This window comes from Heteronotia binoei, chromosome 4 (genome assembly GCF_032191835.1).
Source record: "Heteronotia binoei isolate CCM8104 ecotype False Entrance Well chromosome 4, APGP_CSIRO_Hbin_v1, whole genome shotgun sequence".
In the NCBI taxonomy this organism is placed as follows: Eukaryota; Metazoa; Chordata; class Lepidosauria; order Squamata; family Gekkonidae; genus Heteronotia; species Heteronotia binoei.
Window position 1 is genome coordinate 7,618,331 of NC_083226.1, and position 15,373 is coordinate 7,633,703.

The window sequence follows — 15,373 nt, forward strand, 5'->3', positions numbered from 1 at the left end:
GAGGTCCCTTCCAGCGCTATGATTCTTGCTCTAATTAACAAAAATGTCTCCGTGCCTTTTAGCTGCATGTCCCACAGACAGAATATAAAGCCATGTCTGCACAGCAGCCTGTACATGCTGTACATGCGCGCCAGCTGCACAGCCTGGAGGGAACATCTTGCCACTGGCTCCGCAACTGAAAGAAAGCCAGTTCAAACGGTTGGCATTTGCATCTCCTCTCTTGGCTGGGAGAGTACTTGGACACTGAGAGTACTTCATCTGGGCTTACAGGTGCAGGAAGATTCATGTTGCAATAACCGCAGTTAGCACAAAGGTCGTTTCAGAGGCAAGCTGTATCTTACCTGCCGTAGATTGTAGTCTGGTCTCCGTTTAGAAGCCAGCAGGATTTTCAGGCTATGGGGTTTCAAGAGTTAAAGGTATTTGACTCTCAGAAGTTCACAGCCCCCAAAATCTATCTCTTCTCCTGCAGACAGACACACGGCTTCCCTCTGAAATGCACTTATTTAAGGGATTCATAGGCTTCCTCTCCTGTTTGAGGTGTCAGTCTCTAGGTAGGTAGGTAGGTAGGTAGGTAGGTAGGTAGATAGATAGATAGATAGATAGATAGATAGATAGATAGATAGATAGATAGATAGATAGATAGATAGATAGATAGATAGATAGATAGATAGATAGATAGATAGATAGATAGATACCCTATATACTCGAGTATAAGCCTAGTTTTTCTGCCCAAATTTTGGGCAGAAAAAACCCCTCCTCGGCTTATACTCGAGTCACTATTCCGCCCGCATCCCCGGAATTCCAAGGACAGCTAAAGCTGGAGTTCAACTCTCCCTGTCGTCTCCCTCATTTGGCAACCTTCGGCTGATCACTCCCTTTTAACGCCGTGCTAATAATAACCTTCTGTCGGCATCCTCTGAGGCTGTGAAGCCCGGAGAGTCAGACCGTCAAGGAAGCGCTGCACAACAGCGGGATTAGCCGGAGAGAAGGGCAAATTGGGGAGGTGGCAAGAGCTGCTCCATCTGCGAGGCGGGGGAAAGGCGATGGTGGCGGCCTCAACCCCAATCACCTCACACTCAAACTCCTCCTCAGCGGGCGCCAAGGGAGACCCGCCGCTGCTGCTCCTTCCACCCCTTCAGCCGGTCCTGCCGTGACGCCTCCATGTTGTGCGCAGCCGCAGCAGCTCCCGGCGACTGTTGTATCCGGCCGGCGCCTTTCTCTCCTCCTCCCTTTCCCCCTCCCCGCTTCCCCGTAGAAACTGCCGTTGCTGCCGCTGTTGCCACCTCCCTCCCCTTTTTTCCCCCTTCACCCGGCTGCGCCCTGATCACAAGCTCGCCTCCCTTCCTTCCCCCCTCTATGACGCGATGGCAGCGGCCAACTTCGGCAAGATCCAGATAGGGATCTATGTGGAGATCAAGCGCAGCGATGGTGAGCGGCGGTGGGGGGCGAAGGAAGAGAGTGTGGGATGGATGGATGAACGGAGTGGTTGTGGAGCGGCCGCAGGAGGAGCATCAGCAGCCGCCGCCCCCTGCTCTCCTCATTGAAGGGGGAGGGGTCGTGCTGGGACTGGTGTTTTCAGTCTGACCAGAAATAACTTCTGCCTTGGTATTGTTGATTTGTGTTCTGCACCACCATTCTCCTCATCTTTCATTGCAAGCAGCATTGTGGCCTTACCTGCCACAGGAATAGTAACTGCTGCGTTTCCCACCCTCGGCTTATACTCGAGTCAATAAGTTTTCCCAGATTTTTGGGGTAAAATTAGAAGCCTCGGCTTATATTCGGGTCGACTTATACTCGAGTATATATGGTAGATAGAAAGATTTATTGTCATTGTTCTCAACAAAAAGAGAGCAACGAAATGAGGTGCTCTTCCACAAACATACCAACACATCAAACACACATATTCATAAACTATTTAAATACATCTAAAACCATTTAAACCATTTAAATACATCTGTTTAAATACATCTAAATACATCTATTCATTTAAATACATCTATTCAACCATTTAAATCCAGTTGCTACTGGATTGGGATCGAGTGTTCTGCTTTCTCAAAAGAGTAGATCCATTCGCTGGCTGGACAGATGCATCGCGGCGCACCAGGCACCCAACAAGCAGAATCTGTTTGCCATTATCCAAGGTGGGCTGGATCCTGCCCTGCGAACCAAGTGTCTGGAAGGTAAGTTCTCTCCAGGTAGAATTTCTTTCTTTCTTTCTTTGTTTCCATGGGGCTTGGGCTTCCAGTGAACTCTTGGAGGATGAGATCAGAGGAAGGTGGGCTGGAACTCATCTCTACAACTGGCCTTGGGAGGTCTTCCCCTGGTCTCAGTTTCTCACTTGGGTTCAGTTATGACCTGCCCATGCAGGGGTCTGCCGGGGGCAGCAGGAATCCTAGCCCCGGGCCTGCTCTTGAGGCAGCAGCTGAGGAGACACTTCTCCTTGGCCAGGCCTCTCTGCTTGGGGAGGGAGGGACTTACCTCCCCATGCAGTAACACCTTTAAGACTAACACAGTTTGTGGCAGGATATGAGCTTTTGTGAGTCAAGTGAGCAGTGACTCAGGAAAAGTCATGCCCTTTCACAAATGGCGTTAGTCTTTAAGGTGCTACTGGAATAGATCAAGAAAATAGTGATACCAAGCAAAGGGAGGAATGGCAGAAGGGCTGGAAATTCCTGGCCTAAGTGCTCTGTTAATGTGTCCAAAATGGTTTTGCGTCATTGCAGGATATAGCAGTTAATAGTCATTCCTGTTGTTTTTGGACAAAGGCATTCCGCTTGATCTTAATAAGATTATTTAAGTAATTTTTGCATATTTTAAATTCTTCTGGGAGAGGAGGGGAGGTAGCATTGCAAAATTTGCGATAGATGGGATGTCGGTGTGCCTTTAATTCACTACATTCTTTATCAAACCAAGGCTATAAACATGGCTGTCTTGACTAATCTGACTGTGACAATTGGCCTTCTAGGAGTTTGCAGTGCTTCTCACAAGATCGGAAAAGTTAAGTTGAGAGCCAGCATGTTATGGTGGTTAAGAGCGGCAGGCTCTCATCTGGAGAACCGGGTTTGATTCCTCATTTCTCCTCCATATAACACCTGCTCGGTGGCCTTGGGCCAGTCAGGAATCTTTCAGAGCTCTCAGCCCCACCTCCCTCACAGGGTTCTGTTGGGGGAAGAGGAAAGGAGTGCTTGTAAGCTGCTCTGCCTTCTGGTCGTAAAGAGCGGGATATGAAAACCAGCTCTTCTTCTTAACCGTGGAGCTTAATTGTTCGATGAACTCGGTAGCCTTTTTTATTCAGTGGGAGTCAAGAGCATACACTTGCTGAGATGTTGTGGTGGAATACTAGGGGACGGGAGGGACTATTCAAGGCACGAGAGGGGGCTCAGGGGAAATCTTATAACTCTCTCCACCCCTCCATTCTCCCCTCCCTTCTGGCTCTGCTTGCCACCCTCCCGTCATCTGCTGATTTCCTCCCTCCCAACCAGCTCCTCCTGAAGGGGAGAAGAGGGCTTGGCCGCCCCTCACTCAGTCCTCTGCCTCTTCAGAGGGAGTTGGGTGGGCAGCGGCCACCCACGTTCTGATTCAGAACAGAGAAAGAAGCGCGTGGGCAGCCTGTCCCGCTTTGGAGAGAGCTGAGCAGGGGCGTGGCAGGCGTGGGGTCTTTTTTTTGCTCCGATTGCTCGGGATGAAAAAGCAACGCCCCCTGCGGCCCCTGCTCAGCTCCCTCCAAAGCGGAACAGGGCTGCTAGGCAGAGGCGTGCCGCGCACCGTCGTGATGACGTCACTTCTGGGTAACGTCATCACGTGATACGACACGGGGGGGGGCGCCGGTGCAGGGGTCTGCCGGGGGCAGCAGAAATCCTAGCTCCGGGCCTGCTCTTGAGGCAGCAGCTGAGGAGACGCTTCTCCTTGGCCAGGCCTCTCTGTTTGGGGAGGGAGGGCTTGCCTCCCCATGCTGCTCGCGACTCGGAATAGTCATCTGTTGTGCGGAGTCTGTTTGGAGCCCTACAAACGCTTTCTGGGCCAGGTGACAGACGGGGTGGAGACATCAGCGGGATAGTCAAGGTTTGCGGCAGCTGCCCCTCTGGGAAGCCTCTTCTGCTGCTGGGAGGGCGGGGGGCCGCTTTCCCCTCAGGGCGGGGCTCCCCCGGAGGAGAGGCTCTGCCGTCCCGACCGCCGCCTTCTCTCTTTCTCTGTCAGAAATGACCAAGCGGGAGGTGCCCGGCTTTGCCATTGGGGGCTTGAGCGGCGGCGAAGCCAAGGAGCACTTCTGGAGGATGGTGGCCCTCAGCACCAGCTACCTGCCCAGGGACAAGCCTCGCTACCTCATGGGAGTCGGGTAGGAGAACAGCTCGGCCTGGAGGAGGGGCCGTCGGGGGTCTGGCTGGGGGGGGCTCCTGCAGTGCTGCTGCCTGCTAGCCCGGACTGTCAAGCAGCGATATTTCCCAATAATCAAGCTTTTGTTCTTTTAATCAAAAGTTCCTTTATTGTAAAACTCCATAGCTTCGTCAAGGACGGAACCCTTGGAAGTAATGACGTACACAGCATTGAATAGTTACTTATAGGAAAACTTCAAAAGGATGGCATAGAGATAACTTCAGAAGGATAACATACAGATGCAATTTCAGTCACGGGTTCAAAGACTACTAGCTAGTATCTCTTTTATGGCTAAGGGATGTAAGCTAATGGGATGCATGGGATGGAGAAAGTAGAGAAAGAAGTACTTTTCTCCCTTTCTCACAATACAAGAACTCGTGGGCATTCGATGAAATTGCTGAGCAGACAGGTTAAAACGGATAAAAGGAAGTACTTCTTCACCCAAAGGGTGATTAACATGTGGAATTCACTGCCACAGGAGGTGGTGGCGGCCACAAGTATAGCCACCTTCAAGAGGAGTTTAGATAAAAATATGGAGCAGAGGTCCATCAGTGGCTATTAGCCACAGTGTGTGTGTATATATAAAAAATTTTGCCACTGTGTGACACAGAGTGTTGGACTGGATGGGCCGTGGGCCTGATCCAACATGGCTTCTCTTATGTTTCTTATGTTTCTTAATAAAAACATCTCCCTTTCTCCGAGAGCCGATAAGACCTGGCTGTGTGAATCTGGGGGAGAGGTGCTCTACACAGTTACTGCAAGGCTAACCTCAACATTCTGGGTCCAGATGGATTTATTATGCACCCTTTGGTTGTCTAGAAGAAAAGGGGGGGTTCATAGGCCATGGTAGTGTTCTGCTTTATATCTGGCCTGTCTATTAGATACATAGAAATAGCCTGCTTGACTGGACTACCCTTCGCTACCTTGAGGGCCCAGAATGCATGAAATAAACAGTCGACTGAAACTGCCCTTATTGACTTAATTTTGTATACAGTAGTAAAGAGCAAGAGTCCAGTAGCACCCAAAAGACTGAAAAAAATTGTGGCCAGGTGTCATTTCCTAGAAAAAGAGGTGCCAGAGCTCATTAGCACGACTCATTTGCATCTGCCACCCACACCCTGACAGCACCGGGAGGTGGACTCGATTAGATCAGCTCAGCAGATACCTTAGAATGCTTCTTGAATTAGAATGGGCATAATAAAACCTAACTCCCATCATATTCCTTAAATTACTTTCTCTTATGTGGCCACAGTGGCATGAGGAAGATTTCCATTTGTTTTATATGTTTTGGTTATTTTCCAATTTTTTGTGGGGGAGAAAATATCAGAAAGTTTGTCAACTGGAGAGCCAGTTTGGTGTAGTGGTTAAGCGTGTGGACTCCTATCTGGGAGAACTGGGTTTGATTCCCCACTCCTCCACTTGCACCTGCTGGCATGGCCTTGAGTCAGCCATAGCTCTCGCAGGAGTTGTCCTTGAAAGGGCAGCTTCTGGGAGAGCTCTCTCAGTCCCAGCCACCTCACAGGGTGTCTGTTGGGGGGGGGGGGGAGAAGATAAAGGAGATTGTAAGCTGCTCTGAGTCTCTGATTCAGAGAGAAGGGCGGGGTATAAATCTGCAGTCTTCTTTGAGTTCAGCAGGATTCTCACAGGGGATTGGATCAATGGAGCCCAGAAAGCAAGTACTGGCGGGGGGGAGGGGGGCGGAGAAAGAAAGAGCACAATACAATTTAGAGCAGGGGTGTCGAACCCATTTGTTATGCGAGCCGGATCTGACATAAATGAGAGCTGGCTGGGCAGGACTGGGCCGTGTGTGTTCCTATTTAAGATTAGGTAGCAGAGATATAAACTTGATAAAGGGCACAGACAAACACAACTAAAGTTTTTTTTTTTCTAAAAAGAAAACTTAAAATAAAAAATGCTTAAAACATTAGCGCTTGTTGGTCTTAAAGATGATTTCTTTATATTTCTCCCATGGGATCCAGGGAACTGGGCAAAGGAAGCTCTGGCTCTTCCCCCCACCCCCCTCCCCGGGGACCAGGAGGGAGAGGAACCTCAGCCAGTGGAGAAAATAGAGGTTTTGCTCTGTAGCTCCTGTGCAATTGAGCAAGCCATGCAAAGCAAGCTGAGATGCGGAAGGAAGCAAGAGAGAGGGAGAAGGAAGCAGATGACAGCCAGTTGCTCAGAGGCCTGATAGGAGCCCTCCGGGGGCCTGATTCGGCCCTTGGGCTACATGTTTGACACCCCTGACTAGAGGTTCCGGAGCTCTGTTCCTGTGAGCTGCTGCTCAAAATGAGGCCTGTGCCCAGGGAGCTGCCACTGACGGTATCTGAAGTATTGAGCAGTGTCCCATGGAAGCCCCAACCCTGACACCAATCTTGTTAGTCTTTAAGGTGCTTCCAGACTCTTCTTTTCTACTGCTAGACAGACTAACACGCCGACCCATCTTGATTTTGCATTCAGCCCATTTTTCACAGCTTTTTGCATCGTTTCCCTCCCTCCTCCACCTAATCCTCAAAACAGTCTTGAGGGAAGGTGAGGCTGGAAGGGTGGGAAAGGCTGCAAGTCGCCCAGCAGGTCACGGGAGGGATTCGAACCTGGCAGTCCAACCAGTTCAGGTGCTCCGCCCCACCAGCCCTGCCCATCCCAGGGTTTGATTCGCAGAAGGGCTGCCCTCTGCAATAACCCAGTCCCCTCGGCTTCTTTTCAGGGCAGGGCTGGTGAATCACCAGCTGGACCCGAATCACCTGATCTTCTCAGATCTCAGGTCAGGTTGGCCGTGGTGAGAATTTGGATGGGAGACCAGCAAGGAAGTCATGAACGTATATGAACATAGGAAGCTGCCTTATACAGAATCAGACCCTCTTGGGTCCATCAAAGTCAGTCTTGTCTACTCCGACTGGCAGCGGCTCTTCAGGGTCTCAAGCTGAGGTTTTTCACGCCTACTTGCCTGGACCCTTTTTAGTTGGAGATGTCGGGGATTGAACCTGGGACCTTCTGCTTACCAAACAGATGCTCTACCACTGGGCCACCGACTGCTATGCAGAGGGAGGCACCAGCAAACCACCTTATTAATCTCTTGCCTTGAAAACCCTATCGGGTTGCCTTGTTTGGTGTGGTTAAGTGTGTAGTGGTTAAGTTTGGTGTAGAGCCAGTTTGGTGTAGTGGTTAAGTGTGCGGACTCTCATCTAGGAGAACTGGGTTTGATTCCTCCCTCCTCCACTTGCAGCTGCTGGAATGGCCTCGGGTCAGCCATAGCTCTCTTATCTGGGAGAACTGGGTTTGATTCCCCCCTCCTCCACTTGCACATGCTGGAATGGCCTTGGGTCAGCCAGAGCTCTCTTATCTGGGAGAACCGGGTTTGATTCCCCACTCCTCCACTTGCACCTGCTAGCATGGCCTTGGGTCAGCCATAGCTCTCTTATCTGGGAGAACCGGGTTTGATTCCCCACTCCTCCACTTGCAGCTGCTGGAATGGCCTTGGGTCAGCCATAGCTCTCTTATCTGGGAGAACCAGGTTTGATTCCCCACTCCTCCACTTCCACCTGCCGGAATGGCCTTGGGTCAGCCATAGCTCTCTTATCTGGGAGAACCGGGTTTGATTCCCCACTCCTCCACTTGCAGCTGCTGGAATGGCCTTGGGTCAGCCATAGCTCTCTTATCTGGGAGAACCGGGTTTGATTCCCCACTCCTCCACTTGCACATGCTGGAATGGCCTTGGGTCAGCCAGAGCTCTCTTATCTGGGAGAACCGGGTTTGATTCCCCACTCCTCCACCTGCAGCTGCTGGAATGGCCTGGGGTCAGCCATAGCTCTCGCAGGAATTGTCCTTGAAAGAACAGCTGCTGGGAGAGCGCTCTCAGCCCCACCCACCTCACAGGGTGTCTGTTGTGGGGGGAGAAGATGTAGGAGATTGTGAGCCGCTCTGAGTCTCTGATTCAGAGAGAAGGGTGAGGTATAAATCTGTTGTTGTCATGGCAGAAGTTGTGCCCAGGTGGTTGCAGGGCTGAGTCCTCACCCCTACCTGGCAGGGTCCCATGGCCTGGTTTGGGATGGGTATCACCTTGGCCCTCCGCCTGACGGCCGTGTCTCTGTTCTCTTCCCTCTGGAGTTATGCGACGGACCTGGTGGTGTGCGTGGCCCTGGGCTGTGACATGTTTGACTGCGTCTTCCCCACCAGGACTGCGGTGAGTGGCTGCCTCCTCTGCGGGAAAGGGAGGGCTGGAAGAGAGGGCCATCTCCCCTCTTAGTGGAAGTTGCCAACCAGAATGGGAGCAGGGGTGAGGGCTGTGAGAATGAGATTCCTCGAGAGCCGAAGAAACGGAGATTTTTGATAAAACTGCCTAAAATCCCCTTTTGCTCTTTCCCCCCTCCCAGCGTTTTGGGTCCGCCTTGGTCCCCACTGGCTCCCTGCAGCTGAAGAACAAGCAGTTCGCCACGGACTTGAAGCCCATCGATGAGAATTGCGGCTGCCCCACCTGCCGGAGGTGACTGTCTCCAGGGCCTCAGGGGAGCTCTCCCCTCCCTTTCCCTTGAGAGCCACCCACAGACCAAGCGAAGGGCTTCGCCAGAGAGCAGCTCACCTCCACTGTGTCCGATGTCTCCCAGTGCAACTGCATGGGAGAAGGGAGAGTAGGGGTGTGTTCCTGGCCTTTGGCACCACACCTCTGGGAAGGGAAGGCTTGTCTGGCCAGTAGGCTAGTGTGGATGAGCTACAGCCCATCTCTAATTGCTTCTCATCCTACTTAAGTACTTCCTGCTCACTCACCATGAGGATGGTTCTAGATGAGCCCTGCTGAATCAAACCAGCGCAGGTCCATCTAGTCCAGCTTCTGGGCATGTTTAGCCTGGAGAGGAGGCGGCTGAGAGGTGAGAAGGTCACCATCTTCAAGTACTTAAAGGGATGTCGTATAGAGAATGGTGCAGAATTGTTTTCTGTGACCCCAGAAGGTGGGGCCAAAACCAAGCGGTTGAAATTAGATCAAAACAGTTTCCAGCTGAACATTAGGAAGAACTTCCTGACAGAGCAATTCCTCAGTGGAACAGGCTTCCTCCTCGGGAAGTGGTGGGCTCTCCTTCCTTGGAGGTTTTTAAGCTGAGGCTAGATGGCCATCTGACAGCAATGAAGATCCTATGAATTTAGGGGGAGGTGTTTGCGAGTTCCCTGCATTGTGCAGGGGGCTGGACTAGATGACCTTGGAGGTCCCTTCTGTGATTCTAGGATTCTGTGTCGCACAGTTTCTCTGAATGGCCAACAAGTAGGGCATGGCAGCCAAGACCTTCCTAAGAGGAGCCCTGCTGGATCAGACCGGGGATGGTCCATCTAGGACAGCCTCCTGCCTCACACAGTGGTCAACCAGTTCCTCTGGAGGGCCAACAACAGGGCAGAGAGGCCGAGGCCTTCCCCTGGAAGAACATCAGAGGAGCCCTGCTGGATCAGACCAGTGAGGGTCCCTCTAGTCCAGCCTCCTGTCTCAAACAGGGGCCAAACAGTTCCTCTGGAGGGTCAACAATAGTGCAGAGAGCCCAAGGCCTTCATAAGAACATCAGAAGAGCCCTGCTGGGTCAGACCAGTGAGGGTCCCTCAAGTCCAGCCTCCTGTCTCACACAGAAGCCAAGCTGTGCCTCTGGAGGGCCAACAGGGCAGAGAGGCTTCTTTTGATGTTGCCTCCTGGTGTGTTTTTTTTTTAAATTCATCAACATTGTTTTCAGACACAAGGCTACTTTATAAAGCATTGTTATTTATTGACCACATTTGTATGCCGCTTTTCCACCCAATAAAGGTGGGGAACATGAAAAAAAAATTAAAACATTTACGGTAAGTAATCAAAAATACATTTTAAATGATTCAGTTAAAACACAGCAACAACCAACACTAGAAAGGGAGCCCGTGACTGCTGTCGGCAGGGGTGCCAGACAAAAATCAGACGACTTCTCCTGCTGGGGAAGGACACTGACCAAAGGGGACAGAGCAGGGACTGTGGGACCTGCCCTCCCACAGCAGCTCTTGCCATGGGGCAGCGGTCTTCAGGAGCAAAGGGCTCCCCAGTTTCCCCTGAGATGCCCTGTAGACTGTCTTAAAAGAAAGGGACTCGTGCCTGTTGTTACCTTGGCCGATGTCGGCTTCTGATGCCCCGTGAGAAAAAACCAGGCTGGTTTCTCTCCTCTTGACCCTTTGCTGCCGGTTTTTCTCCTCTCGATCCTTCCTCAGGCGTTTGTTCTCCCGTTTGTCTCCACGCAGGTACAGCCGGGCTTTCTTGCACGCCCTCTTCCGCCATGATACAGCCGCAAAGCACCACGTGACTGTCCACAACATCACCTATCAGGTCGGTCCCTCTTCTGCAACTCTCTTGTGACCTCAGAGCTGCCCCCGTCTTTCTGAAACACAGAAGCGTGGAGCTGGAAGGGAAGGGAAGCCAGATGGCATGAACATATGAAGCTGCCTTCTACTGAATCAGACTCTCCTGGGTCCATCAAAGTCAGTATTGTCTTCTCAGACTGGCAGCGGCTCTCCAGGGTCTCAAGCGGTTTTCACACCTATTTGCCTGGGCCCTTTTTAGTTGGAGATGCCGGGGACTGAACCTGGGACCTTCTGCTTACCAGGCAGATGCTCTACCATTGAGCCACCGTCCCTCCCTAACATAGGAAGCTGCCTTCTGCTGAATCAGACCCTCCTAGGTCCATCAAAGGCAGTCTTGTCTACTCCGACTGGCAGCGGCTCTCCAGGGTCTCAAGCGGAGGTTTTTCACACCTATTTGCCTGGACCCTTTTTTGGAGATGCCAGGGATTGAACCTGGGACCTTCTGCTTACCAAGCAGATGCTCTACCACTGAGCCACCGTCCCTCCCTGGCATCTAGTCCAGCTCCCTTGCACAGGGCAAGACATTCAAATTCTCCTTGTTTTCATTTGTCCTGCTGGCTGGCAAGGTCACGGGGAAGCTTGTGCCCTTGGGAATATGGTGCCCTGGTGTGATGTGGGGAGAGCGTGAGAGGAGGTGCATGGCTGACTTTTGGGCTTTCCAGAGGTGGCGCCATTGAGGGCCATGGCTGGATGATAGTGGCCTGCATTTCCAGGCGTGTCCCATCCCCCCCCCACATCCAGGCCAGGCCTGGCTATTCCTATCTCCCCCCCCCCCCCCAAAAAAAAAAACGTTTTGGAAACAGGTAAAGAACTATGAAGAATTTGATGAACTCGTTTTATTTGAAACCTTGATTAGGTGCGTTTCTTCCTTCCAGTGCTCAAGGTAGCTTACAACGTAGATAAAGCCTGCAGAATAAAATACGTTAAAAACATAAAACCCTGAATTTAAAATCATAACTCAGGACCGCTGGTAGTTTAACTGCAGGATGGTGGCTCAGTGGGAGAGCATCTGCTCAGTAAGCAGAAGAAGATGATGATATTGGATTGATATCCCGCCCTCCACTCCAAAGTCTCAGAGCAGCTCACAATCTCCTTTCCCTTCCTCCCTCACAACAGACACCCTCTGAGGTGGGTGGGGCTGAGAGGGCTCTCACAGCAGCTGCCCTTTCAAGGACAACCTCTGCCAGAGCTATGGCTGACCCAAGGCCATTCCAGCAAGTGCAAGTGGAGGAGTGGGGAATCGAACCCAGTTCTCCCAGATAAGAGTCCGCACTCTTAACCACTACACCAAACTGGCTCTCTCGATTCAATCCCGGCATCTCCAACTATAAGAGTCCAGGCAAATAGGCGTGAAAAAACTCAGCTTGAGACCCTGGAGAGCCACTGCCAGTCTGAGTAGACAAGACTGACTTGGATGGACCCAGGAGGGTCTGATTCAGTGTAAGGCAGCTTCATAGGACTACTAGTGAACTTAACTAAAGGCAGTCTCAAATACAACCATCTTCAGCTGCTGCCTAAAGATCAAAAGAGAGGGGGCCAGGTGCGGCTCCTTGAGGAGCTTGTCCCATAATCATGGGCAGGGCTTTTTTTTGTAGCAGGTACTCATTTGCATATTAGGCCACACACCCCTGATGTAGCCAGTCATCCAAGAGCTTACAGTAGACCCTGTACTAAGAACTCTGTAAGCTCCTGGAGGATTGGCTACATCTGGGGTGTGTGGCCTAATATGCAAAGGAGTTCCCGCTACAAAAAAAGCCCCGATCATGGGGCTGCCACAGGAAAGGCCCTCCCTCTTCTGCCCACCAAACCAGCTGCTTTGAGGGGACAGTGAGGAGGGCTTTCCCCTGTGATCCTAATTCCCAGCCGGGAACATCTGGGTGGAGACAGTCCCAAGCCACGCAAGGAGAAAACCAACCCCTTGTATTGGGCAACTTGTGTTCATACAGCAGCTGTATTGTCCTGCAGGTCCTGTCTGGGGCCATCAGTTGGGCTCCTCAGAGTTAGGCACCTGCTGCTTTGAAGTGTTCCCTTCAAGCATCTCTTTGCACAGCATCCCCAATGAGCATCCTAGCCAATCTCAGCTCTAGCTCTGGGTCTGCAGTGCTAATGGGACATCTCGCTGGCCCAAACTGGATGTGGGTAGGAGCAGTGTTCCCTCTAAGCATGGAGTCTTGTAAGCAAAAATTCTACTTTGTGAGCTACTGGCATCAAAGTTGTGAGCTGCAGCATAAATTAGTGCGCTCCGGGGCTATTTTTCCTAAGCAAAGACAGAAAGGTGTGAGCTGGAGGCCAAAAATCTGTGAGCTAGCTCACACTAACTCAACTTAAGAGGAACAATGGTTAGGAGTGTTGAATCAAAGGGTTTGGGCTCCCCGCCCCCCTTGTTTGGGGTTTGTTCCTGTTGGCTGAGATGCTGAAGGCGCACCTGATGGGGAAAGTGTCTTTTCTTTTTCTGCTACAGTTGAACTTGATGCGTTCGATCCAGGAGAGCATAATTCAGCAGCGGTTTCCACAGTTTGTCCAGGATTTCATGAAGACCATGTACGGCAACAGAGAGAGCTACCCGCAGTGGGCCACAGACGCCCTGGCTTCCGTTGGCATTGCTCTGGAGTAAGCGGTAGCTGAGAAGCAAGAAGTGTTCCACTCCCAGAGGGCTCCTTGCTGTCCCTCTCGGTGACTGCCGGGGTTCTGGAGCCCTTCTTTCCCCCACAAGGGCCGAGATCAGCTCTGCGCAGAACACCTCGTTCTTGCCAAGGAATTCTGGGGCGGAATCTGAGCAGGTGCCTCCTCCAGCGATTGAGCCGCATGTTGCAGATTCTCAGCGCCTAAACTGGACTGCCCGGAGAGTTGATGGCGTACATTTGACTTTTTAAAATACGTTTGATATAAAAGCATAATCCAGTTTTTTAATCCTCCAAATTTGCCTTTTTTCTGAGTGATTTGCCTGTACTTGCAAAGGGGTGTGTGCGGTTAACAAGCTGAACCTAGCGGAGTCTCAGAAAAGCACTGAGTGTTCTGGACTCCCAAGTGAATAAAACTGTGCGATGGAAGCCAGTACAAATGCCTGCGGTTTTGTTCCTTCCTTGTGGTTTTTTGCAGGAAGACTTTTGGTTATGGGGGCATCGCTAGCGGCTGGATACTGCTGTTTGGCCCCCTAGCGTTTACACTCTGGGGTCCATCTTGTCCTCCATGTTATCTAAAAACATCTACATGAAACTGCTGAGAGAGATTGTCTGGGGATTTGGGGAAAGGTGTGATCAATACACAGGTGACACCCATCTCTGAAAAGGTGGGTCTGTGGAAGTTCTAACAGCTGAAAGGTAAGAGGATGGGCCAAGGCCACTAAACTGAATCTCAGTCCAGACAAGACCAGTGGCAACAGTTGATTGGGGGATGGGGTAGCACTCCCCTTGAAGAATCCGGTTCACAGCATGGGGGGAAACACTGTATGTATCTTGGCCTTAGTCGGAAGCTTGGGTCTTCCTTGGGTCTCTTAGCACTCTTAACCAGCTTCAGCAATACACCAGCTATGGGCCCTTCCTTGAAAAGCAAAATCTGGCAATTGTAACTCATGCGCTGATAACATCTGGGTTAGATTACTGTGACGCACTCTATGTAGGACTGCCTTCGGAAACTGTTCAGAATATGGTAACCAGGTTATTGCTGGGGGTGGATACAGTCAGGTTTTTTGGTAGCAGGAACTCCTTTGCATATTAGCCCACACAATCCTGATGTAGACAATCCTGAAGCTTAAAGTAGACCCTGTACTAAGAGCCTTGTAAGGTCTTGGAGGAGTGGCTACATCAGGGGGGGTGTAGCCTAATATGCAAAGGAGGTCCTGCTCCATAAAAAGCCCTGGATACAGTAATTCTATCACTTGTGTGTTAGAAGATTTATACTGGTCACCAGTCTGTATCCGAGTGTAATTCAGAGTGCTGGTTCCTGCAACATCCTAAATGGCTTAGGGTCAGGATCTTGGAAGGGACATGGTCAGTTAAGAACCTCCTCCTCAAGCCTTTCTGTCCCTTCCCTTCCCCTGCTCCTGCCTGCCAAGTTTAAGCAAACAGGCATTTTTTTTTTAAATCGTGATGCCCTCTCTTGAGCACCAGGCCAAAGCATTCCAGGCTATTATTACAGTCTGGGGACTCTTATTGACACCAAGGAATCATAGAATCGTAGAGTCGGAAGGGGCCTCCAGGGTCATCTAATCCAACCTTCACAATGCAGGAAACTCACAAACCGCTCCCCCTAAATTCACAGGATCTTCATTGCTGTCAGATGGCCATCTAGCCTCTGTTTCAAAACCTCCAAGGAAGGAGAACTCACCACCTCCTGAGGAAGCCTGTTCCACTGAGGAACTGCTCTAACAATTAGGAAGTTCATAGAATCCTAGAGTTGGAAGGGACCTCCAGGGTCATCTAGTCCAACCCCCTGCACAATGTAGGAAACTCACAAGCACCTCCCCCTAAATTCACAGGATCTTCATTGCTGTCAGATGGCCGTCTACCCTCTGATTTAAAACCTCCAAGGAAGGAGAGCCCACCACCTCCTGAGGAAGCCTCTTCCACTGAGGAACTGCTCTAATGGTTAGGAAGTTCATAGAATCCTAGAGTTGGAAGGGACCTCCAGGGTCATCTAGTCCAAC

The 15,373-nt window shown here is 51.1% G+C and overlaps 1 protein-coding gene across 1 annotated transcript in view; it reads left to right on the forward strand.

Annotated features, from left to right (window-relative positions):
* QTRT1 (queuine tRNA-ribosyltransferase catalytic subunit 1) overlaps nt 1–13,789 on the forward strand; it is a 36,376-nt gene extending 22,587 nt beyond the window's left edge. Inside the window, exons 6-11 of the mRNA XM_060236287.1 lie at nt 2,065–2,180; nt 4,198–4,336; nt 8,479–8,554; nt 8,745–8,854; nt 10,609–10,693; nt 13,190–13,789. Of these exons, the coding sequence (XP_060092270.1) occupies nt 2,065–2,180; nt 4,198–4,336; nt 8,479–8,554; nt 8,745–8,854; nt 10,609–10,693; nt 13,190–13,342 (679 nt within the window). The 3' untranslated portion in view covers nt 13,343–13,789. The remainder of the gene's footprint in view (nt 1–2,064; nt 2,181–4,197; nt 4,337–8,478; nt 8,555–8,744; nt 8,855–10,608; nt 10,694–13,189) is intronic.
* Nucleotides 13,790–15,373: the final 1,584 nt, after the last annotated feature.